Source organism: Staurois parvus, unplaced genomic scaffold (assembly GCF_062004578.1).
Source record: "Staurois parvus isolate SC_StPar_1 unplaced genomic scaffold, SC_StPar_1.0 ptg001400l, whole genome shotgun sequence".
NCBI lineage: Eukaryota > Metazoa > Chordata > Amphibia > Anura > Ranidae > Staurois > Staurois parvus.
This window is the reverse complement of record NW_028319196.1, coordinates 538,654-564,965: the sequence shown is the minus strand read 5'-3', so window position 1 is coordinate 564,965 and position 26,312 is coordinate 538,654. Positions and strand designations below refer to the sequence as shown.

At 45.3% G+C, this 26,312-nt stretch overlaps 2 protein-coding genes across 6 annotated transcripts in view; one reads left to right on the top strand and one right to left on the bottom strand.

The window, feature by feature from the left end:
* LOC149436208 (dedicator of cytokinesis protein 7-like) overlaps nucleotides 1-3,283 on the bottom strand; it is a 251,727-nt gene extending 248,444 nt beyond the window's left edge. For all 4 annotated transcript variants that reach the window (XM_089661880.1, XM_089661883.1, XM_089661882.1 and 1 more), the window contains exon 1: nucleotides 3,148-3,283. In XM_089661880.1, the coding sequence (XP_089518006.1) occupies nucleotides 3,148-3,188 (41 nt within the window). In that variant the 5' untranslated portion in view covers nucleotides 3,189-3,283. The remainder of the gene's footprint in view (nucleotides 1-3,147) is intronic.
* Nucleotides 3,284-15,559: 12,276 nt separating this feature from the next.
* Nucleotides 15,560-26,312, top strand: part of LOC149436207 (tetraspanin-1-like) — a 48,760-nt gene continuing 38,007 nt past the window's right edge. The window contains exon 1 of one of the 2 annotated variants that reach the window (XM_089661877.1): nucleotides 15,560-15,664. The gene's annotated coding sequence lies outside the window, so the exon portion shown is untranslated. Of the gene's footprint in view, nucleotides 15,665-25,212; nucleotides 25,286-26,312 lie in introns of those variants that run through there. The other variant, XM_089661878.1, reaches the window with a different exon arrangement.

The window sequence follows — 26,312 nt, the reverse complement described above, 5'->3', positions numbered from 1 at the left end:
ATAACACATTTATTTTCAGTAATAATCAGGATATAATCAGGATATTATTTTCATTAATAATCAGGATATAATATGTGGAGAAGACACCTCTTAGATTGATGTCAGCGGAAGAAGGATCACCAAACATTGGCTATCATTCGGAAAGGGGCCACCTTAGAATGGTGGTCAGTAAAAGGGCCCCATTCTACGTCAGTGGGAAAAATGCTCTTTACACTGGTGGTCATTGGAAAGAACGATCCCTACATTGGTGGTCAGAGAGAAGAAGCAAGACCACTACATTGGTGGTCAGTAGAAGAAGGGTCCCAATGTATGGGTGGTCAATAGGAAGAATGCTATTTACAATGGCTGTCAATGGGAAGAATGCTCATTGCATTGGTGGTCAAAAAGAAGAAGACCCCCTTATGTTGGTGGTCAGTGGGAAGAATGCTCATTGCATTGGTGGTGAACAAGAAGGCCCTTATGTTGATGGTCAGTGAGAAGAATGCTCATTGCATTGGTGGTCAACAAAAAGAAGGTCCCCTATGTTGGTCATCAGTGGGAAGAATGCTCATTGCATTGCTGATCAACAAGAAGAAGGCCCTTATGTTGGTGGTCAGTGGGAAGAATGCTCATTATATTGGTGGTCAACAAGAAGAAGGCCCCCTATGTTGGTCATCAGTGAGAAGAATGGTCATTGCATTGCTGATCAACAAGAAGAAGGCCCTTATGTTGGTGATCAGTGGGAAGAATGCTCATTGCATTGGTGGTCAACAAGAAGGCGACCCCTTAGGTTGGTGATCAGTGGGAAGAATGCTCATTGCATTGGTGGTCAACAAGAAGGTGACCCTTTTGGTTAGTGATCAGTGGGAAGAATGCTCATTGCAATTGGTGGTCAACAAGAAGGTGACCCTTTAGGTTGGTGATCAGTGGGAAGAATGCTCATTGCAATTGGTGGTAAACAAGATGGGTGGTTAATGGGAAAAATCCCCCTCTTACAGTTGTGATCAGTAGAGAAAATGCCCTTTATATTGGTGATCAGGGTGAAGAATGACTCCAAATAGATAGGTTCCAGTGGTTACTTATGGGAGAGAAAGAGAATGCTCAGGAAAATACTCATTGCTCAAGGAACCTCTAAGCAAACCTAGCGCTCTAAAAAAAAACTCTGTATGAGAAAGGCTGTACTACATCATTTTTGGTAAATTGACCAACATTTTTACAAACACTGTACAATATTCTTTCAGGGTCCATTAACACCAATGCACTGCAGCACAATACGCCTGTTAAACCAATGCATTTGGACAGCAGCTTCCAAAGTACATGCAATACACAGCACCACAACACATGTGCCTGTGGTGTGTGGAGTCTGCAAAAATGCTGCACTTTTTCATGCATTGCTGTTAAGACGAACGTGCCGATTTAATGCAGTATGCAGGAACACATGACGGTACGACGTGTGTTACGGTGTGAAGGGGCCCCACATTAGTGTGTGCTCAGAGTTGCACAAAACATCCTGATTTTATTTTTAGATTTTCTCCAAGCATTCAGAGTCCATGAGAAAGCGTAGAAATAAATGCAGATGTCACTGACATGTAAACTATTTAGTTCCACAACCAGGGTTCCTCCAGGAGGTTCCTCGGGGTTTCCCAAATGACAAGCAATTTACTCCGATATGTAAACACCAACACTAATAATCTCTTTAACAGTTTGTAAGGGGGGGGGGGGGAGTGTAATGGGGGCCTTTCTTATACTTAGCACTATTATATGGAGGCCCTTTTCCCACTAACTTCCAGTCTAAAGGAGCCCTTCCCCCATTTACCAGCACTGTAAGGGGGGAGCAACCTGCATCGGGGGTGCTTCACGCTTCTCCAGCAACCAGCAAAAGGAGGGAGCTTATCGGCCACCAGTCTAAGGGGGCACCTCAATGGCCACCGGTCTAAGGGGGCACCTCAATGGCCACCGGTCTAAGGGGGCACCTCAATGGCCACCGGCCTAAGGGGGCACCTCAATGGCCACCGGCCTAAGGGGGCACCTCAATGACCCCCAGCCTAAGGGGGCAACTCAATGACCCCCAGCCTAAGGGGGCAACTCAATGACCCCCAGCCTAAGGGGGCAACTCAATGACCCCCAGCCTAAGGGGGCAACTCAATGACCACTGGCCTAAGGGGGTAACTCAATGACCACCGGTCTAAGGGGGGCAACTCAGTGACCACCGGTCTAAGGGGGGCACCTCAATGACGATCAGTGTAGGGAGACACTTTTCAGCTAACCATTAACATAAACTCTCTCCCCTGACCACCAGTGTGACCAAGCACTGCAATTTGCACTGCCTCTCTTTTCTGCCCATTTTTAGTACTTCTTCCATTTCATTAATATCCCTGAATAGAAGGTAGTCCTACAAAGCAGCCCCGGGTGTCAAGTACACCAAGTACTACATGTTCCCTTCTCTTTATTCTCAGCTATAGTCATTATTAGCTGGAATCCACGAGAAACTAGAAAGTTATTTCCAGGGTGATATTCCTCGGTGTTCACAAAGGTTTAGAAAGTCTGATTTAAAAGGAACCTGAAATATAAAGAAATGGAAGGCATCCTCTGTTATACAGGGGCCCTGGTGTACACACATCACTGATACTGACCTGGACTATACAATACTCTGCACTGGGATATCAGTGTATATGGAGACTGGGATATCAGTGTATATGGAGATTGAGGGATATCAGTGTATATGGAGATTGAGGGATATCAGTGTATATGGAGATTGAGGGATATCAGTGTATATGGAGATTGAGGGATATCAGTGTATATGGAGGCAGGGATATCCATGTATATAGATTGCGGGATATCAGTGTACAGAGATTGGAGGTGAAGGTAATCCACAGGAAGTTGATATTTCTGGGGACACTGCCATGGGTTGTCACCCCCCCAGGACCTCCTCCTAGGACACTGTTACTTTACAATGAGGACTGTATTCATGGTGCTGGGTGCAGGGACCGGCTCCATACAATGACTGTAATAATAATAGTAGCACCGTATCAGTGTCACAATGTGTTGTGGTGTCAGTCCCTGTATGGTGTCAGTCGCTGTATGGTGACAGTCCCTGTATGGTGTCAGTCCCTGCACCGAGCAGCACCTGTCCCCCTCCCCCACACCTGTCACGTGGTCCCGGCTCACCTGTTAATCTTCTGGGCGAAGGCTCGGCGCTCCGATGCCATGGCCGCTGTTCCAGCACCGAACGTGCCGGCTGGAGAGGACTGACCGGAGACCGGGAAAGCAGCCCGACAGCGACACCTTCATCCCGCCCCATGTCCGCCCACACTCCGCCCGGTCCGGTCTATGGAGCCAGAGCAAGGCTCCGGAGTCTCCCTGTTCCCACCCTCTGGCGGCATCTTGCGGAGATGTGGAGTACTGCAGGGCTGGCACAGTGCTTTGTACACAGGCGGCACGGTGCGGTCATCTGCGGTATTGCCATTGTATAGCGTAGAATGTACTCTAATGTAGAATGTACTCTAATGTAGAATGTACTCTGGCGACACCGAGTGGTCATATTTAGTATTGTAACTACTAATTCTAGACCAAAGTTCCAAACCTCAGAGAGGTATTAACAAATGTAAAATCAGAATGTCCTATTCCTGATATGTGCCTGCTGTACTTGTATGAAAAAGTATCCTGTTCTCTTTGTATTGCTTCCTTTATGTGAAATCCCTGGTGTTCTTGCCAGTCCCTCTACTTTCCTATCAAAAGCTGACCACACTAGACCTGAGAGCACAGCATGGCCAGTTCTCTAGCTGTGCTGGAACCAGGGGCGGGCTGACAACTCATGGGGCCCCGGGCAATAGGGGATCATGGGGCCCCTGTGTCCTTGCCCAAAATCAAAAAAGCCTATGAAAAAGGTACCAGGGGCATCTCATAGGGCCCCCTACTGACCCCGGGCCCTCAGTAGGGGATCATGGGGCCCCTGTGTCCTTGCCCAAACTCAAAAAAGCCTATGAAAAAGGTACCAGGGGTATCTCATGGGGCCCCCTACTGACCCTGGGCCCTCGGGCAGTGCCCGAGTTTCCAAATGGTCAGTCCGCCCCTGGCTGGAACTCAGCCTGCTCTCAGACTTGATGGTCAGACTTGTCCTGATCCCCCCTCCCCCCACACAGCCATTCACTGGGAAGATCGGTGTGCTGTTGTCTCTTCCCCCTGTTCTCTATGCAGCTGAGAAGAGAGGGAATGTGATCACTCATTTTTATGTTAAACCAAATGTGTTGTTTTACAAGTTGAGGGTTCGCATAGTGACTTACACATAATAGGGATATGGGGAGCTGAGGCAGGGGTCTCCCCACCCCTCCAAAGGGGGCTGTGTTCCATGGGCCCCCCACCCAAAGTCACTCCCGTCACAGATAAGTTGTGTTCACTTTCCCATTACCAGTCCTTTGTGACCGGTCATACACTAGTAGAATTTTGTTTGCAAATATTTTGCTTTAAGAACATCTCTTCGATTTTCTAATGGTTAGTGGGGGTCAAATCGATGTTCAATTTTAACCGCAGTGCCCAGAAAATTTGAAGGAGCAGAATGGAAAATACTTCTCAAATGGATTCATTCTCTGACAATGAAAGTGGTTTTCATTTCATTTGTTCCAAAATCCAATGAATGCGATTTTTTAAGTACTTTCGTCAAGCCACCAAATGTACTGCTGAGAATTTTGTATGAATATTCATCGGAATGTTTGTTCAATAATCTAGTAGTGTATGGCCAGATTAAGCCTAGTAGAGGCTCAGACAGGAGAGGACAAAGTGTGAAAGGAAGAGATGTACAAGATGCATGGATTTAATCCTGTGCAGAGTGTAATGTGCACACACAGCTGGTAAATCCAGACGTGGTTGGTCCCTCTGGGCCTTGGAACAGTTTCCACCAATGGTAAGACTGAATTAAGCAATCTGCAGTAAGGAAAACTTTCATGTCTGTCCAGGCATGATACTATTGTTGTCACCCCTCTGAAAAGCAATCTGCAGGGGGATGCTTTTCATAGAGCATTTTACAAACAGTGAGGAGGCAATATGCCACCTTCTAACCGCCTGTCTTAACCCTGAAAATGCCAACCCACAGCTTTCCAACCACATGGGCAGTTGCGATGCAGCCCCATTTACTTGAATGGGTCATGTTTGGCGGTGGTCCCACTCGTTGAAAGCAACATGCCATTTCATTTCTGCTGCACCACGGCAGGTTTATAGACTTGACTCACCTGCTTTTACCACCCTCAGCCACCCATGTGAATGAGCCCTAAGGGTCCTGGTGCCCAACCTGCAGCCCGGGGCCGCATGTGGCCCTTTGATATTTTTTGTGTGGCTCCCATGTTTCCCTATTGCCACATTATAGCGGTCAATTTTAGCAGTTTCATGTAATATGTCTCTAGTCAATGATTCTCTCATGAAGCATGTCCCCAGTCTACAACAACAACTATAGCATTGTCTCAGACAATCTCCTGCAGCATTTCGGCAGTTTCTGACCATCTCTTGTATCATGCCTGCAGTCTCTGACCATCTCTCATAACATGTCTGCAGTCTCTGTCCATCTCTAGTATCATGTCTGCAGTCTCTGACCATCTCTTGTATTATGTCTGCAGTCTCTGACCATCTCTTGTATTATGTCTGCAGTCTCTGACCATCACTTGTCATGTCTGCAGTCTCTAACCATCTCTCGTATCATGTTTATAGTCTCTGACATCTCTTGTATCATGCCTGCAGTCTCTGACCATCTCTCGTAACATGTCCTCAGTCTCTGGCCATCTCTTGTATCATGTCTGCAGTCTCTGACCATCTCTTGTATCATGTCTGCAGTCTATGACCATCTCTAGTATCATGTCTGCAGTCTCTAACCATCTCTTGTATTATGTCTGTAGTCTCTGACCATCTCTTGTATTATGTCTGCAGTCTCTGACCATCACTTGTCATGTCTGCAGTCTCTAACCATCACTTGTCATGTCTGCAGTCTCTAACCATCTCTCGTATCATATCTATAGTCTCTGACATCTCTTGTATCATGTCTGCAGTCTCTGACATCTCTTGTATCATGTCCAGGGGTGGACTGACAACTCATGGGGCCCCAAAACAATAGGGAATCATGGGGCCCCTGTTTCCTTGCCCACACTCAAAGCACACCCAAAAAAGCCTGTAAAAAAGTACAAGGGGCCTTTCATGGGGCCCCCTACTGACCTCGGGCCCTCAGGCAGTGCCCGAGTGCTCGAATGGTCAGTCCGCCCCTGGTCATGTCTGCGGTCTCTAACCATCACTTGTCATGTCTGCAGTCTCTAACCATCTCTTGTATCATGTCTGTAGTCTCTGACATCTCCTGTATCATGTCTGTAGTTTCTGACATCTCTTGTATCATGTCTGCAGTCTCTGACATCTCTTGTATCATGTCTGCAGTCTCTGACATCTCTTGTATCATGTCTGCAGTCTCCTACCATCTATTGTATTATATCCTCAGTCTTTGACCATCATTTGTATCATGTCTGCAGTCTCTGACCATCTCTTGTATCATGTCTGCAGTCTATGACCATCTCTTGTATCATGTCTGCAGTCTGTGACCATCTCTTGTATCATGTCTGCAGTCTTTGACATCTCTTGTATCATGTTTGCAATTTCCTACCATCTATTGTATTATATCCATGGTCTCTGACCATCTCTTCTTTCATGTCTGCAATCTCTGACCATCTCTTGTATCCTGTCCACAGTCTCTGACCATCTCTTATACTATATCTGCAATCTCTGGCCATTGCTTTGTAGAACCTCTATAAGATAGGCTGCTACTTAGGTTAGGTAAATTTAGTTCTTCTAGTTCTCCTAAAAAAAAGTGGAGCAGCTTGTGATTGTTTTGGACTGTACTGGATATCAATGATTGCAGGTTTGACTACTTCCTCTGCCTTTTGGAGGATCTGGAATGTAGTGGGCTGGGAAAGTCAAATAGGCAGCCTCAGTATTTACGTGGGGGGTGGGGTGCCCAGTAGGTGGTGGTGGGGTGTATAAACAGGTTGAGGCTTGGAGCAGCAGTGTTCTTGTCAAGGAGGAGAAGGTCCCAGCCTGAAGGGTTACTGCCCTTCTGGGCAGCCCAGTTGTGCTCCTACATCGGGGTCCCAGCTATCCTTGAGCTAGGGGTCTGCTCAACTGTTCATCGAGGTCCCAGTTGTGTTAGAGCTGGAGGGCCTCTCTTTGCTGGAACTGATTGCGGGATTTCACTATGGATTTGTTCTGGAGAGTTCATGGGAGAAATGTATGGAATTCTGGATGATATTGGAAGGAGGCATTCAAGTATCCTTGGGATTGGGACCTGTGTGTAAATTGCTAGTGACTGTGGGCTGCTACTATTCCCTGTGCATCAGTGCCAGCGCTTGCTGAAATTTGGACATTTTCTATGGTGTCCCAGTGTGGCTCAGTCCCTTAGTTGCAGCTGAAAGGACTTGCTAAGAGTCTTTGAGAAAGCGAATAGTGTCCTCATGATTCTATTTTGTGCTACTTGAGTATCCCTCATCTCTCTTGAGTCATTGAGCCAGAAGAGTGACAGTTTCTGTGTCCTTGGCTGCTGCGGCACTAGTTTGGAGGACTGCTCAGCGGGTCCTTTCGGGGGTGAGCGCTACATCTTGTACCATGTCTGCATTCCCTGACCATCTCTTGTATCATGCCTAGAATCTTTGACTATATCCTGCCATGTGTCTGCTGACACTGAGACTCCTACTGAATTTTATGTGTGGCCCTTTGGTGATGTCAAAGACCGCACTTGAGGCCCACGTATCAAGGAAGTTGACCACCACTGCCTTTGGGCGTTGTCTATAGCAGATGATAGGTTTGCCACTTTTAGTCTCCCATAAAAGATAGGTGAAGCCAGGGGCAGACTGACAATTCATGGGGCCCCCGGACAATAGGGGATCATGGGGCCCCTGTGTCCTTGCCCAAACTCAAAAAAGCCTACGAAAAAGGTACCAGGGGCATCTCATGGGGCCCCCTACTGACCCGGGGCCCTCGGGCAGTGGCCGAGTTTCCAAATGGTCAGTCCGCCCCTGGGTGAAGGCCGGCTGCTATGGTCAGCAGCTCAGAGAACAAAGAAATGGTCCATCAGGCTAGACGGCCCTTGGGGACTGTTCCTATCACTGATATGAGCCACAATTCCATCCAATAACACCAACAATGAGGTATAATTTCTTCCACGGACACCAATGATAGGGCACTATTCCTTCCATTGATACCAAAAATGGAGTACTATTCCCCCGTTGACACCAATAATGGGGCACTATTCCTCCCACTGACACCAATGATGGGGCACTCTTCCTCCCACTGACACCAATGATGGGGCACTCTTCCTCCCACTGACACCAATGATGGGGCACTCTTCCTCCCACTGACACCAATGATGGGGCACTATTCTTCTCATTGACACCAACAATGAGGCACTATACCACCAATGTGTACCATTTCTCCAACTATTACCAATGGTGGGTCTCTATTCGGAAATCACCAGGCGCTGGCGAGTAATTATCAACCAGGACCCGGTGATTGACATCCGCAGCTCACGCACTCCCCCTACCCAGAAATGTAAAATCGCGTATATATACGCAATTGTGCCACCCTGTAGCAGTATTTCTGCTATAGGGTGGACAGGAAGTAGTTGACTGGTAATTGCGCAGTCATGCAAAACTGGACTCAAACAATTTATACCATTTTTTTCACACAAATAGAGCATTCTTTTGGTGGTATTTGATCACCATTGGGTTTTTTATTTTTTGCAATATAAATGAAAAAATACCGAAAATGTTGAAAACAAAAACCAACAGTATTTTTTACTTTCTGCTACAATACATATCCTATAAAAAAAAAAAAGTATAACTATAGGGAAAACTTTCTTTTTAACTTTGGATAGAGTGGAAAGGGATTAGAACACTGGTCTTTTTCTATTGCTGTCTGTGCCCCCGTTAGTGAATTTCATCCTCTCTGTCTGTCCTATTTACCATTATCATTGAAAGTGAAAGCAAAATAAAAAATCCCAAATTTTGGGTTGTCCCCAGAAAAGTAAAAGAGAGGAAGTCTTCCAATAGGGACACCCGTTCTGGTGACCTGGGGATCCCCAAGGAATTCCCTTAGTTTGCAAGGATTTCTTCTCACTTCCTGTTTTAGCTATGGGACAGGAAGTGAAGGGAAATCTCCACAATGGGACACAGATGGCAAAAAAATCTGAGAGGGGTTATAACCCTCCCTTACTCTATCCAAAATGAAAAAAAACGTTTTGCCTATAGTTCTACTTAAAATAAAATCAAATTTCAAAAATTTAAGCCAAAATGTATTCTGCTACATGTCTTTGATAAAACAATAATCCGTGTATATTGATTGGTTTATATTAAAGTTATAGTGTCTACAAACTATGGTATATATACTGAATTTTTTTTAATACTACTAATGTGATCAGGGACTTATAGTGGGTTTGCAAAAGTGCGGCGGGCAATCTAAAACTAACTGACGCTGGGGGAACTAACTGCCAATGAAATTACCAGTGACATTAATACAGTGATCAGTGATCATACTATAAACCACAGGTGTCAAACTGGGGGCACTCAAGCTGTTGCCAAACTACAAGTCCCATGAGGCATTGCCAGATTGACAGTTACAAGCATGACTCCCAAAGGCAGAAGCATGATGGAACTTGTAGTTTCGCAACAGCTGGAGGGCCGCCAGTTTGACACCCCTGCTATACACTGTCACTGGCTAAGAAGGGGTTAACATGTAGGGTGTTTAAGGGGTTAAATGTGTGCCCAACTATGTGTAAAAGGTGCTGCTTTTTTCTTGTGATCTATTAGTTTCTCATCCCTGCTTTGCCGAGACGAGAAGCAGAGAGATAATTCCCTCTTTTCAGAGCTCTGTGTTGATTGTCAGCACAGAGCTCTGGGCTGTGATTGGACACAGCCAATCACAGCGGATGCCAGCGGTGGAAGGGGGGAGGCTACGCATGCGATCCCCCATACCCAAAAGCAGGCAGCGACGTATGGGTACGTCGCTTTGCCTGTGCGGCTGCCCTTCTGCAGTAGATTGCGGGAGTGTGGTCTGCAAGTGGTTAAACATTATTGAACTGTCACAAAAAAGCAGCCTGGCGAGGATGGTGTGAATGAGCCCTAAAGTAAGGGTCACCTTACACATTATATTCGGTCCGTAGAATCTTTGTGCGATCAACTTTAGATTTACCAAATCTATGTAATATGGAAACCTATGTAATCAATGTAATCAATTGGTATCCAATCAGGCACTTCATAGCAGATCTAAGGCTAGGTTCACATCTATGCAGTTTGCGTTTGTTCCGTTTCTGCAGTGCGTTTTTGCACATGCATTTTTGACGTGTTTTGCGGGGGTTTTTTTCAACTTGTTGCTGGGCAGAATAAAACACATTAAAAATATGTCAAAAATGCACTACTGCATTTCTGCAGCGTTTCCATTGAAGTCTATTGAACCAAAAACGCAACGTTTTGCATTTGCAAAAGTCCCTGACCATTTAAAAAAAACTCACCGGGTGAAAACGCAGAGATGTGAACGTGTCCCATAGGAAATCATGTTAAATGGACTCAAAAAAACAAAAAGCCTGTGCTTAGGTAACTAAACTAGACAAATAACATAGAAAAGCAGCTCGCTCATTAGACAATAAACATAATAATACAAAATATAAAAAACCACTTCAATTGGATGATGAAACGCGTCGGCTGGAGCTTGGGCGTGTGACGTCAGCACATTTTGGAGTGACGGCGGCCATTTTCTTGGTTGGAAACTTAATACAAATGCTGGTAACCATCCATAACAATGTACGAGTAACTTGAAATTAAACAGGGTGCATTTATTACTCAAATACTACACTATGAGTGGCTTTTTTCTTTTATCTTTTACTTAAATATTGGACGAGAGTATTCTTTTAGGACCAACTTCAGATCCTTAACCCTTTGGCGCCGCCGCCTCCCAGCCCTTTAAGGGTTTCAGAAGCCGGGAGGCGGGGCAGGGTTTTAGGGTCGTGTGACTGCCGTGATTCGCCGTCACGGCGGTCACATAAGGTCCCGATCGAAAGAGGAGATCGGGACCTTTCCGTGAGTACTGGACATGTGTGCTGGCAGCGCGCAGGGCGCATATGTTTTTCTTAATTGCACACAAAGTCCCAGATGCCGGGATCCTGCACATTTGTTCCGGCGTGAAGAGGTTAAAGGGAAAGATTGATATCAACCTGGATGAGGACTACTGATTCCATGATTCATCTGTTCATCTCCCATTGGAGTTGTCTATATTGGCTGGTGTAATTCGGTCAGAATTTCTGGTAAGAGGCTGAACCATTTGGGTGTCCTGGTGATGGTGGATCGTGGGAATTTGTTTGGGACTTTTATAAATTGGAACTTTTTATGTTTTATTGGAATTTTTGTTTTTGTGATTAGCGCTGCATTTTTTTTTATATTTTGTATTATTATGTTAAATGGACTGCTGTGTGTTTCTGCAAAACGCAAAAATCTGCGGAAAACACTTAGGTGTGAACCTAGACCAGGGGTGGACTGACAACTCATGGGGCCCCCGGGCAATAGGGGATCATGGGGCCCCTGTGTCCTCGCCCAAACTCAAAAAAGCCTATGAAAAAGGTACCAGGGGCATCTCATGGGGCCCCATACTGACCCTGGGCCCTCGGGCGGTGCCCGAGTTTCCAAATGATCAGTCTGCCCCTGACCTAGACTAAAGGGGATTGTACAGTCAGATTGTAACCTGTGTGGTGAGCCTAGGCCGAACCTGGCCTGAACTACTTTCCAACAGTCTTGGAGTGGGGGAAACCTGTACAGTGGTGGACTGACAACTCATGGGGCCCCCGGGCAATAGGGGATCATGGGGCCCCTGTGTCCTTGCCCAAACTCAAAAAAACCTATGAAAAAGGTACCAGGGGCATCTCATGGGGCCCCCTACTGACCCCGGGCCCTCGGGCAGTGCCCGAGTTTCCAAATGGTCAGTCCGCCCCTGAACCTGTATTAAAAGTGCAAATAAGGCATTCTGTGAATGATAACTGTCACAGTTGCTTGTGCTCTCAACTGAACTGTCAACCCATCTAATGGCTGGCGTCATAACTGATCACGTGTGCAGCACCATGGCAACTGCTAAGATGGCAGCTTCCTTGGAAGTAAAGGATAGAAGGGTTTAGTTCTGCTTTATATATCTATAGATCAAGCCCTGTGTCCCCCCTGGAGCACCCTTGGATCCTACGCCCAGGCTGTGCATGCCGATGGGGATTAAGCCCTGCCTCTCCATCATTAAGCCACACCCCACCCATCACTAAGCCCCACCCCATTATTCAGACACCGGAACCTCTAGCCGCCCAAAGCACTTCTGGCAGTTGATAATTCAGCCGGCATATTGACCTTCGGTAGCAGTAGGTAGGACAGAGCGGAGGGACCCCAGGGGTGGTAAAGTAAGGGGCCACGGGCAGGGTTGCCACCTCACCCCTTTAGAACCGAACACATATTAATGACACGGGTTCTGGGGCTGATTTAATGCAGATCAGGCACCAAGTGAGTTTAATTCCCACCTTAATCAGCCCCAGAACCTGTGTCACTAATATGTGTTCGGTTCTAAAGGGATGAGGGGCCACCGTAGCCATGGGGGAACATGCTTAGACTGCATAGGATGCTGCACATAGGATGGAGTTTGGTTCCTACATCCTAAATGTACTGTATTTGTGGACCGTGGTGTCATGATATAACATGAAATAGTAGTTACCGGGGTAATGCCAATGATGAAATACATGTAAGTTCACTATAAGGCCTGAGCTCCACATGCATCCTGTCCTCTGCAGAGCAAAGGATCTCAATATGGCGGTCAATATGGCGGTCAATTTGAGATGCTTTGCAGCCTCTGATGGGGAAAAATTCAGAAAAAAAAGATCAAAGTGTGGAATATGTCATGTGTTTATTGTGCACTGTCTTCCTGTTCCAGTGACACCCACACTGGTTCATTTCTTGTCCTGGTGTCACTGGGGGAGGATGTATACTGCGGTCTTCAGCAATTAGATAAATGTCCGAAAATCTCTTACTGTTTGTAAAGACATTTTGTTATTACATTCACAGCATAATGGGTAATACAGATCACTTTGTAATTAGAGTTTCTTTTGATACAAAGGTATTAGGCCTTACGGTACCTGCTTGGCCCAGATGGTTTCCATAACAACCAGACCCCTACACAGCAATCTGCCACACTGGTATCTGACTGTACCCCACGGTAACTGCTTGGCTTGGGTGGTTTCCATAGCAATCGGACCCCTACACAGTAGTACAGCAGTCTGCCATTACTAACAACATTGGTGTCTGACTGGGCCCCATGGTAACTGCTAGGCCTGGGTGGTTTCCGTAGCAACCAGTCCCCTACATAGCCACCTGCAGTTTATTCCAACAACACCGGTATTAGGCCATGGCCTGCTTCACGGTAACTGCTTGGCCTTCAGTGCTGTCATACTTTGAATGACAATTGCACAGTCATGCAACACTGTACCCATATGAAATTTTTATAATTTTTTTGAAACAGATAGAGCTTTCTTTTGGTGGGTTTTTAATTTTTTTGCTAAACAAACTGAAAACAACTGAAAAGTTTTTTCTTAGTTTTTTTTATAAAATTTTGTAAATAAGTGATTTTTCTCCTTCACTGATGTGCGCTAATGAGGCTGCAGTGATGGGCACTGATAGGCTGCACTGATGGGCACTGATAGGTGGCACTGATGAGGAGGCACTGGTAGGTGGCACTGATGGGCATTGACAGGCATCACTGATGGGTACTGAAAGGCAGCACTAATAGGTGGCACTGTTAGGCGCCTTAGACATATTATAGTGTGCAGTGTGCATGTCTAGTGTCTAGTCCTGTCCACCGGCAATGGATCAGTCGCCTGTTTTCACCGCCCTCTGCCGACCAAATGAACAAGGCCTTAAAATGTGAACATGGCAGGGCTGGATCTAGCTTATATGATATGGGGGTACAGTGAAAAACACTGTGGGTGAGTCACTAACAGTCTGTCACACACACAGTGTCACAACCTGGGAAACACTAGTATATATTAGGCAATCATTAGATTACGGTGATCAAACAGAACCTGTGCACCCTTATGTCAGGTATCCCTATCAGAGTCTCCCCTTACATCAGAAGTCCTCATCAGAGTCCCTCATACATCATAAGGATGCAACAAAGTACTGCTTTACATCAGGTCCCCATCAGGGTGCCCCCTTCTAATCAGGGTGCCCATCACAATTCCCTCTTACATCAGGGTGCCCACCACAGTAGTCCTTTAAATCAGGTGTCCCTATCACAGTGCTCCCTTCCATCAGGGTCCCCACCAGAGTGCTCCCTTCTATCAGGGTCCCCACCAGAGTGCTCCCTTACATCAAGTGTTTCCATCAGAGTGCTCCCTTCCATCAGGGTCCCCACCAGAGTGCTCCCTTCCATCAGGGTCCCCACCAGAGTGCTCCCTTACATCAAGTGTTCCTATCAGAATGCACCCTTCTATCAGGGTCCCCACCACAGAGCTCCCTTCCATCAGGGTCCCCACCAGACTGCTCCCTTACATCAAGTTTTCCCACCAGAGTGCTCCCTTACATCAGGTGTCCCCATCAGAGTGCTCCCTTACATCAAGTGTCCCCATCAGAGTGCTCCCTTACATCAAGTGTTCCCATCAGAGTGCTCCCTTCCATCAGGGTCCCCACCAAAGTGCTCCCTTAGATCAAGTGTTCCCAACAGAGTGCTCCCTTACATCAGGGTCCCCACCAGATTGCTCCCTTACATCAGGGTCCCCATCAGAGTGTTCCCTTACATCAAGTGTTCCCATCAGAGTGCTCCCTTACATCAGGGTCCCCACCAGAGTGCTCCCTTACACCAGGGTCCCCACCAGAGTACTCCCTTACATCAAGTGTTCCCATCAGAGTGCTCTTTTACATCAGGTGTCCACATAAGAGTGCTCCCTTACATCAGGGTTCCCGTCAGAGTGCTCCCTTACATCAGGGTCCCCACCAGAGTGCTCCTTTACATCAGGTGTCCCCACCAGAGTTCTCCTTTACATCAGGTGTCCCCATCAGAGTGCCCCCTTACATCAGGTGTCCCCATCAGAGTGCTTCCGTACATCAGGTGTCCCCATCAGAGTGCTCCCTTACATCAGGTGTCCCCATTAGAGTGCCTCCTTACGTCAAGTGTCCCCATTAAAGTGCCCCATTACATCAGGTAAATCCCATCACACTGCCCCTTACACGGATTGTTCTAATCAGAGTGCCCCCTGCATCAACTATCCACATCAGAGTGTTTCCTTACAACAATTGCCCCAATCAGACATGGATCGGCGGATGCATTCTTAGAGACCTAGGGGGGCACAACTAAAATCTGGGGGAGCACAGTCCACCCTATCACCCCCCTGGATCCGGCCCTGGAACATGGCACTTTAAAATCACGCACAGCACCAAGCAGAGAGTTTCAAATGTCTAACATTAGATTTTTCTCAGACGCACACACATTCACTGATGTATGCACACCGTTCCTCCCAGCAGGGAGCTCCCAGGAGTTCTGACTCAGGTGTTCAGTACAGTTCAGTCTCCAGGAGAAATCTGAGTGAGTCACAGATTCCAGAGAGGTCCAGCCTGCCAGAGAATCGCACTCCGGAGGTAACGGAGCCACCAACTACCCGGTAAGTACCCCTTTCTTATTACTACCCTACTACCCCTGTTCTGAGTCTGCTCACTGTCACTTATCTGTACAGGTCCGATCTTTACAGGCCAGTGATCACAATTCTCTATTAATCCTCCGACGTCTTGTGACTGCCATTGTTAACTTTGGCTGTGCACACAGCAGGGAAGAAGGATCTGGGAATAGGAGAAGAACAGAGATCTAGAAGAAGTTTCCTTGATATACTGGATGATTAGGGGGGCAAGATACATCATTTCTACATCCTGAAACGGGTTTATGGGGGGAATTTGTGACAAGCCGTGTGTAATTAAGGCTGCCCATAGATTAGACTGTTTCTTCATTCAACCAGCAGGTTGACTGAGGAAAACTGGCTCGATTCCCCCATCTACACATTTGAAGTGGATGGTGGAATCCTCCCTACTGAGCTATTGTATTTTGACAGCAGAGAGACAGATCAGTATTGCAGGCTATAGTCGGCGGTGCTGATCAAGCAGAAAAAATCCAACAGGACAGTTATACAAAAGTCATTCAGTAGATCGACTTCTGTACAACCTCCCTGCCTGTACATGGATTAAATTCGTCCAGTCCCTGCTGAAACGACCGAACTTCAACTCGTGTATGGCTGGCTTTATGGCTTGTTCCCTGCGGAAGGAACCAAACTTCAACCCATGTATGGCTGGCTTTAGGGCTCGATTCCCCCATCTACACATTTGAAGTGGATGGGGGAATCCTCCCTACTGAGCTATTGTATATTGGCAGCAGGCATACAGATCAGTATTGCAGGATATAGTCGGCGGTGCTGATCAAGCAGAAAAAATCCAACGGGGCAGTTATACAGAAGTCATTCAGTAGATCGACTTCTGTACAACCGCCCTGCCTGTACATGGAATAAATTCATCCAGTCCCTGCTGAAGCGACCGAACTTCAACCCATGTATGGCTGGCTTTAGGGCTCAATTTCCCCATCTACACATTTGAAGTGGATGGGGGGAATCCTCCCTACTGAACTATTGTATTTTGGCAGCAGGCAAACAGATCAGTATTGCAGGATATAGTTGGCGGTGCTGATCGAGCAGGAAAAATCCAACAAGGCAGTTGTACAGAAGTCATTCAGCAGATCAACTTCTGTACAACTTCCCTGCCTGTACATGGATTAAATTCGTCCAGTCCCTGCTGAAACAACCGAACTTCAACCCATGTATGGCTGGTTTTATGGCTTGTTCCCTGCTGAAGCAACTGAACTTCAACCCATGTATGGCTGGCTTTAGGGTTCGATTCCCCCATCTACACATTTGAAGTGGATGGGGGACTCCTCCCTACTGAACTATTGTATTTTGACAGCAGGGAGACAGATCAGTATTGCAGGATATAGTCAGCGGTGCTGATCAAGCAGAAAAAATCCAACAGGGCAGTTATACAGAAGTCATTCAGTAGATCGACTTCTGTACAACCTCCCTGCCTGTACATGGATTAAATTTGTCCAGTCCCTGCTGAAGCGACCGAACTTCAACCCATGTATGGTTGGCTTTATGGCTTGTTCCCTGCGGAAGCAACCGAACTTCAACCCATGTATGGCTGGCTTTAGGGCTCAATTTCCCCATCTACACATTTGAAGTGGATGGGGGAATCCTCCCTACTGAACTATTGTATTTTGGCAGCAGGCATACAGATCAGTATTGCAGGATATAGTCGGTGGTGCTGATCGAGCAGGAAAAATCCAACAAGGCAGTTGTACAGAAGTTATTCAGCAGATCAACTTCTGTACAACCTCCCTGCCTGTACATGGATTAAATTTGTCCAGTCCCTGCTGAAGCAACCGAACTTCAACTCATGTGTAGCTGGGTTTAGGGCTTGTTTGCACTGTGTCCATTGAGCTGTGTTATTCTGCATAGATCCACGCAGGCTCAATGCAAGGGCACATAGAAAACAATTGATCACACCATTACACCATACTGATGTGCAGTACTGGGATTTGTTAATCCTGCACCCAGGGCAAGCATTCGGAACTGCACCTCCTCCTACAATAATAATGCATGCAGTAGAATGGGTTTACTGCCCTATGTCCATTCTCTGCCTGCTTGCTCCTCTGTGCCCAGGGCAGCTGTCCCTCTTAACCACTTCAAGTCCGGACACTTTCCCCCCCTTCCTGTCCAGGCCAATTTTTAGCTTTCAGCGCTATCACACTTTGAATGACAATTGCGCGGTCATGCAACACTGTACCCATATGAATTTTTTAGCATTTTTTTTAGACAGATAAATCTTTATTTTGGTGGTATTTATTCACTCCTCTCTGTCTGATTTCTTGTAGCCATTGAGAACTACTGAGTGAGCTGTGATTGGTCACAGCTTGTCACATGGTACAAGGCTGTTGTGAATAGCCTTGTACCATGTGACCTCTGTGATCATTCACAGATTTCACACGTAGTAAGCAATGATGTCACAAGTGACATCTTGCTTACTACGTTGCATGTGATCACTGATTGGCCAATCAGGGATCACATGATCGGGACCTCGCACAGAAAATCGACCGATCGGCCATCCGACAACCGAGAGGCGTTCGTTCGTTGGTCGAAATCGTGGCTCACATTAACCAATCTAAAGAAAAAACGTTCGTCGGGCAATGCGTAGTGTTGATGTCTTCCGTACAAGTAGAAGTGATGCGGTGTGCGTGTGACCTTGTAGCCACGCCCTTCCGCCCAGAACGAGCGATATACACAACAATTACCAGCAATGAGTATAATATCGTTTATTACATGACCTATATACATAAATAGTGATACATAAAATATAATCTGCAGAATTCTGGTTTCATGATCTCATTAGGCCAATCTACTTTTAACATTTGGATTTTTCGTTCGTGTTTTTGAAGATTCCTTGGACATAAACATCCGGGTCATCTTCTGTTTCCGCTCATGAGTGATAACGCTTGATAGATTTTTTTCGTACAACCGTCATACCACCGCATAGAAACTGCAACATTTCATTGTTGTTCAACCGGATTTTTTCATTCACAATATTGTTATCGGTTAAAATATCCTGCTCATCAACGAAGATAAAATCGTTCGATCAGTGGTTCTGCGAAAATTTTTGTACAATTTTCTTATGTGTGCGGGGCATAAAGGATATCTTAGGATAATGCACTAGGCTGGTATGCCCTCTGTTTGTTTTATGGTTGCAGCTGCCCCCCTGCCCACGCCTTGTCCCTGGCCTGCTGAGGTGGATTGCACTACATTGTGTAAATATGCAGACTTGTCCAGGGGCGGACTGACAACTCATGGGGCCCCCGGGCAATAGGGGACTATGGGGCCACTGTGTCCTTGCCCAAACTCAAAAAAGCCTATGAAAAAGGTACCAGGGGCATCTCATGGGGCCCCCTACTGACCCCGGGGCCCTCGGGCAGTGCCCGAGTTTCCAAATGGACAGTCCGCCCCTGGACTTGCCGCATTCCTACGCGATGCACTGCACCTCACTATGTGTCTCTGCACCCCTGAATGTTGCACTGCAGTGAATAGAGTTGAATAAAGTTACATAAAAGAGGAAAAAAGCCAACAGTGAAATGTATTTTTAAAAAAAATCCCTTCACTGCCCCTACACAATGCACACCAGTATGTTTTGTGTGCAAAATGTAAAGAAACTCAGTAGGCCCACTATCCTGCACAATATGGTGTTCTGGTAACCGTGTGGGATCTTTTACATGCGAGGCAGTATCTGCTGTGATCTGAAAAGCGATCTGCAATTGATTGCTTTTCAGAGGGTGGCAGAGCAACAGCTGCCAGGTATTCAAAAGGTGATCCAGCTGCCTCCTAAATGTCTGGGTTTTTTTAAATGCCAAGGGGGAATTTGTATTAACCACATGCCCTCCAGAGGATTTACCCCCCTTCCTGACCAGGCCTTTTTGTGCGATACGGCACTGCGTCACTTTAACTGACAGATGCGCGGTCATGCAATGCTGTATATAAATTACATTGATGTCCTTTTTTCCCATAAATAGAGCTTTCTTTCGGTAGTATTTGATCACCTCTGCATTTTTATTTTTGGCGCTATAAACAAAAAAAGACCAAAAATTTAAAAAAAAAAATGTTTTTTTTAATTTTTGCTATAAAACATGTCCAGTAAAAAATGTAAGAAATCAAATTTCATCATGAATTTAGGCCAAAATGTATTCTGCTGCATGTTTTTGCTAAAAAAAATTCCAACATGTGTAAATTAATGGCTTTACGTGAAAGTTATAACGTCTACAAATGGCAGTCTATGTACTGGATTTTTTTTTATACTAGTAATGGCGGCGATCAGTGACTTATAGCGGGACTGCGGCGGGCATTCTGACACTGGGTGGGAACTGACTGACTACTACTGACATCCCCAGTGACACTAATACAGTGATCAGTTCTAATAAAAAGCACTGACACTGTACTAATGACACTGGGCAGGAAGGGGTTAACATCTGGGGCAATCAAAGGGTTAACTGTGTGGGTTTTACTGTGTGCACTGTGTTGTGTTTTGCTAGGGAGACATGCTGTGCAGAGAGATAGAAAGCAGCATGTCCTTTCTGACAGAAGAGAGAGTTTTGTTGTTTACGCACAGGTCTCTCCCCTGTCAGCTTTCCCTGACGTTCGCCGATTGGCGTCTTGGAATCACAGGCCAGAACCCGGTGGTTGACATCCCTAGCCACCAAAAGCGGCTCGGGCAGGGAAGCACGTGTGCGTCCCCTACCCGGACATGCAAATCACGTGTGTATTTTGCTTGGGAAACAATTGCCGTTTATAAACAGCCTCCCCACACCCTGCTTCTGCACACTCTCTGGGAGCGCGCAGCACCGCGATCCGGTGCCCGCTGTGTCCTCCGGACACAGTGAAACACCGATCATCGGACGGGACCTCTGTATAAGGTCCCGATCATGTGATCACAGATTGGCCAATCAGTGATCACATGCAAAGTAGTAAGCAAGATGTCACTTGTGACATCATTGCTTACTACATGTGAAATCTGTGAATGATCACAGAGGTCACATGGTACAAGGCTATTCACAACAGCCTTGTACCATGTGACAAGCTGTGACCAATCACAGCTCACTCAGTAGTTCTCAATGGCTGCAAGAATGCAGCCAGAGAGAAAGAGAAATGATTGCTTTTACAGCCTTTATGGGTGTAAAAGCAATCAGTGACACTGTACTGCTAGGGTGACAGTATGTAAAAAAAAAAAAAAAAACATAAATAATAAAAAAAATAAAATTGTAAAAAAAATGTTTAAAAATTATAATTTTTGGTTATAAACTAATTTGGCTTATTTTTTTTTTACTAAAAAGATAACAGAATACATTTTGGCCAAGATTTAAAAACACTTTTTTCAAAAATTTTGGACTTTTTCATTTACATAGCAAAAAAAATAAAAATCTCAGCAGTTAATAAATGCCACCAAAATAAAGCTTTATCTGTCTCAAAAAAATGGTAAAAAATTCATATGGGTACAATGTTGCATGACCGCGCAATTGTCATTCAAAGTGTGACAGCACTGAAAGCTGAAAATTGCCCTGGACAGGAAGGGGGTGAAAGTGTCCGGACTGGAAGTGGTTAAGCTCCTGAGCATTAATTTCAATGGCCAGACTAAAATTATTATTCTGGCCAATTAAATGAATAAACACCCAAGCTATTGACGTCTGTAAGCATGCCGAAACGCTTAGACACTTTGACAAGCGTCAGGTGTTTTCTCTAGCTTCTAGGAGAGTTTTCAAAACATCCCGTGTACATGAGGCCTAAAACTCTGCATGCTAAGCTAAAATCGCCATGGCCATGGTATGTGTACAGCCCCTACTGGCTGCAATGGTAGAATTTAGCTGAGTGGTCAGGGGTGGTAAAACTGCGCCTCAACCGCCGGTTTTTACTGCCCTCTGGCCGTTACTGTGAAGGAGCTCTATGGAGTTAACACATGTAATGATAGTATTCAGCTTCTTTTTTTATGCAGACTAGGCAAAAGTAACATGGGTATGGACAACAACCACCATACAAAACTGCCAAGGGGTGCTTCCAACAGACCTTTTATTTATATAACCTTTTTTCCAAAAGAACTGTGGCTCTGATTGCTTTAACCCCCCCGGTCACATCAAGCCCCACTTTGAAATCGTGCGACTTACAGTGAAGTTGCACGATTTCAAAGTCAATTTCAGGTGTGATTTGCAAGACATCTGATACAGATGTCTATGCGAATCGCACCAAAAGTAGTGCATGTACTACTTTTGAATCGGTGCGACTCTGACCAAGCCAGAACCGCACCGATATGAACGCTCCAGTTGCGGACAATAGGGTGCGACTTGGCATGCGATTTGCAAGTCACAGGGCATGCAAATTACATACCAAGTCGCACCTGATGTGACTGGGGTGTAAAAGTGTTAGCTGCAGCTGAGATCTAATTTATTTGTTGCTTACCCTGGGGTTGATTTACTAACGGCAAATGGAGTGTGCATTCTGCAAGTGCAGTTGCTCCAGGGCTTGGTAAATTATTATTATTATACAGGATTTATATAGCGCCAACAGTTTGCTCAGCACTTTACAATATAAAGGGAGACAATACAGCAACGAGACAGTTCAATACAAGAGGGTTAGGAGGGCCTGATCCTGGGAGCTTACAATCTAGGAGAAAAATGATCAGAAGCTCTGCTGACTTCCATCACCAAATCATGTGCAAGCAAAAATGCTGTTTTTTATTCCTTTGCACCTGATTGGGTATTCCTTGCACAGTGAAGCTTTACCTCATTTACTAAGCTCTGGAGCAACTGCACTTGCAAAGTGCACAGTCTATTTGTGTTTAGTAAATCCATCCCAAATTTCTAAAAGGACAGGTCCACAGGATGACAACACTACAGTTATTTCATTGCAGAATGAACAATGTTGTTATCTTGCTGAAGGAAGTTGAAAAGGAACATATCTGCTGGTAGGATCAACAGATGCAATGATATTTTGGGGGGACTGTCATTACTATTGACAGACTGCATCATGTATGTCATTTTTTTACCATTTTTTGCATAGTTCTTTTTTATCACAACTAAAAAAAAAAAAAAAAAAGGCACAAAGTGTCTGTAAAACAATAGTTTCAGTGTGTGCACTGCAGATCTTTGATCTCTTCCACTGCCAATAATTTTCTGTATATGACTCTTCTGTATACCGTGCGTCAGATTCTTGGTCCCCTGCTGAATGCTGTGGTTCTACCCTTTAGCAATGTGTCCCATACTAAGGTAGGGATTGGCAGAAGGAACCACAGAGCTCCACAGGGGACCAAGAACCCGGCACACATGTACATAAGTATGTCAGATACAGAAAAACAGAGAGAGTAGGCAGTGCAGACAACGAAACGGGTTCGAATTAACCACTTCAAGTCTGGACAATTTTACCCCCTTCCTGTCCAGGCCAATTTGCAGCTTTCAGCGCTATCACACTTTGAATGACAATTGCGCGGTCATGCAACACTGTACCCATATGAATTGTTTAGCATTTTTTTGAGACAGATAAAAATTTTGGTGGTATTTATTCACCACTGGGATTTTTAATTTTTTTCTATATAAATGAAAAAGTCCAACTATTTTGAAAAAATTTTCTTACAAAATTTTGCAAATAAATAATCTTTCTTCACAAATCTTGGCCACAATGTATTCCTCTATCTTTTTAGTAAAAAAAAAAAACAAATTAGTTTATAACCAAAAATTATAATTTTTCAAAATATTTTTTCCTTTTATTTTGTTAATATTATTAATTATGGGTTGTTGTTTTTTTTAACATACGGTCACCCTAGCAGTATAATGTCACCATGTACTACTTGTGGGGGGTGATGAAGATTTTTTTTTTTCCTTTTTTTACACTGATTGCTTTTATACCCATAAATGCTGTAAAAGCAATAAGTTCTCCTATCTGGCTGCATTCCTGCAGCCATTGAGAACTACTGTGAGAGCTGTGATTGGTCACAGCTTGTCACATGGTACAAGGCAGTTGTGAATAGCCTTGTACCATGTGACCTCTGTGATCATTCACAGATTTCACAAGCAGTACGCAATGATGTCAGGAAGTGACATCTTGTTTACTACTGTTCATGTGATCCCTGATTGGCCAATCAGTGATCACATGAATCGGGACCTCACACAGAGGTCCTGCACAGTGATCAGCAATCGCGGTGCTGCGCACTCCCAGGGAGTGCGCACAGGCAGTGGATGCGGGGGAACGTTTAGAAACTTCCACCCGCATCAGCAGCGCTCCCATCCAGCCATTTATCGACAGGTAAACTTTGTTTTTTTGCCTCTCCATCAGAGTTCCTGGACCCATAGAAGGAAAAATCAAACGTAAAGTCATCCTGCATAATCACTACAGAAAATGGGCAGGGTTAGAAACAGCTGTATATATTTCTTCACAATTTTTATTTTTTTAACTTTTTTTAACTGGCTTCTCTTCTGGACTGAAATAACTTCCTTTCTGATTTCACTGCACACTGTGAACTTCTCACAATGTGCATTAGAAGCTGCAGCATGTCAAACAGAGCCTGCTTCATTTCCTGGCTGCAGGGCAACCAGCATCATCTAGCCCAGGGGTGTACAACCTTTTGAAGAGCAAGGGCCACTTAAGTGTGTTGCGGGCCACAATAAAATGAAACGGTTCAGAATTTCAAACCATTTTGGTTGCAACAGGAAAATGGAAGGATTGGTTCCTGTATATGGCGTCCCTGTCTCCCCTCTTGTCCAAATGTAGAACAGAATATGACAGGGAGGCCGCATGGGCCACCTGGAGCATGGGGTGGGGTTACCATTGCAACCCCTGATGCTACACCACTGGGGGTGTGTGGTAAAAACATGTCTCAGCTATGGGGTTTTAACGCACCCCCCCCCCCCCCTCCAAACCACAAATGTAACAAGCCCTTTTTGTCCTGAGTCTACTTTAAGGCTGCTTTCACACCAATGCGCTGTGGTTTACCCGCACCTTGAGTGCAGCGCAGTGCACCTCTAGCTTTCCTGCAGGTTAGTTGAGCTTTGCCATAGACTTCTATTATATCTTGTGGGTGTCATGCACTTTCTGTTAGCGCACCAAAACCCCTGCATTCAGGAGTTTTGGTGTACTCTCAGAAATCGCACCAAACCTGCAGGAAATAATAGAAGTGCGCTTCTCTGGTTTGAGATCAAGGGCCACATCAGAGGGCTCCGAGGGCCACATCAGAGGGCTCCGAGGGCCACATCAGAGGGTTGCAAGGGCCACATGTGGCCCAAAAGCCACAGGTTGAGCACCCTGTTCTAACCCTTTCCTCTCCTGCCCCACTCCTTTTATTCATTGGATCTCTGTTCTCTCAGTCATGAAAGCCCAGTATCACAAGCAGGCATTACCCAGGCCAGTCTGCATGTAAATGCTTACCTAGGAATGTCCACTCTTCCAGATTGACAGTCACCTATCAAATCATTTTGATATTTGCATGACTCCTCCCCAGAGTTTGCATTAGGGCTGAGGGCTGTTTAAAGGAGAACTGGGCAGAAGGCTGTGATGTTTTTCAGAAGCTATGTACAGCATCGAGCCAGCCCCTCCCACCAGCCTTGATCTGCCTGCATGGCATAGATAAGCTCACAGATCCAGTAATGACATTGATGGGACTAAAATAAGGTATGTAATAAAAAAAAAAGTATTTTATGTAATAATTTCCTTAGTATATTGACAAGAGGGAAAGGCAAATTATAAACTCTGAAAACAGATAATTATGAATACACAACTGCATGTGTTGGTGTTATTTTATGTCAGCCTGGAGTTCATCTTCAAAATCCAAACAGAAACATTTTGTTGAGAAGGAAATATCCAGGGACAAATCCTGAAATCCCAGGAACATAGGGACAGTTGGTAACTATGCAAAGATTAGAGGGAAAAGAAGAATGATCCCCAGGTAGTACCTGATGACATTTCCTTAGATACAGAGTGGCTGAGCAATACAAAAATTAAAGTGATGGTCCAATAATTACATTACACATATTCTGGTAAAGGTATCCATAGACAAAATGGTAGCATCTGATATGACTAACATTGGCCTATTTTGGGGATCAATTCCCTGGGATGAACTGGTTCAAGGTTATATGCATACTTTATATATATATATATATATATATATATATATATATATATATATATACATTGCTCTAAAAAATTAAATGAACACTTTGAAAACACATCAGATCTCAATGGGGAAAAATCTCCTGCTGGATCTCTATACTGACATGGACGGGGTAATGTGTTAGGAACGTAAGGATGCCCCATCATTTGATGGAAATGAAAATGATCAACCTACAGAGGACTGAATTCAAAGACACCCCGAAAATCAAAGAGAAAAAATGATGCAGCAGGCTAGTCCACTTTGCTCAAATGTCATTGCAGCAACTCAGTTTGTATGCCTCCCCAGACCATCACTTACCCACCACCAAAACGGTCATGCTGAACGATGTTACAGGCAACATAACGTTCTCCATGGCTTCTCCACGTCTGTCACATGTGCTCAGGGTGAACCTGCTATCATCTGTGAAACGTACAGGGTACCTTTGGAGGACCTGCCAATTCTGATGTTCAATGAACAATGCCAATTAGCTCTATGGTGCCGGGCAGTAAGCACAGGGCCCACTAGAGGACGTCGAGCCCTTAGGCCACC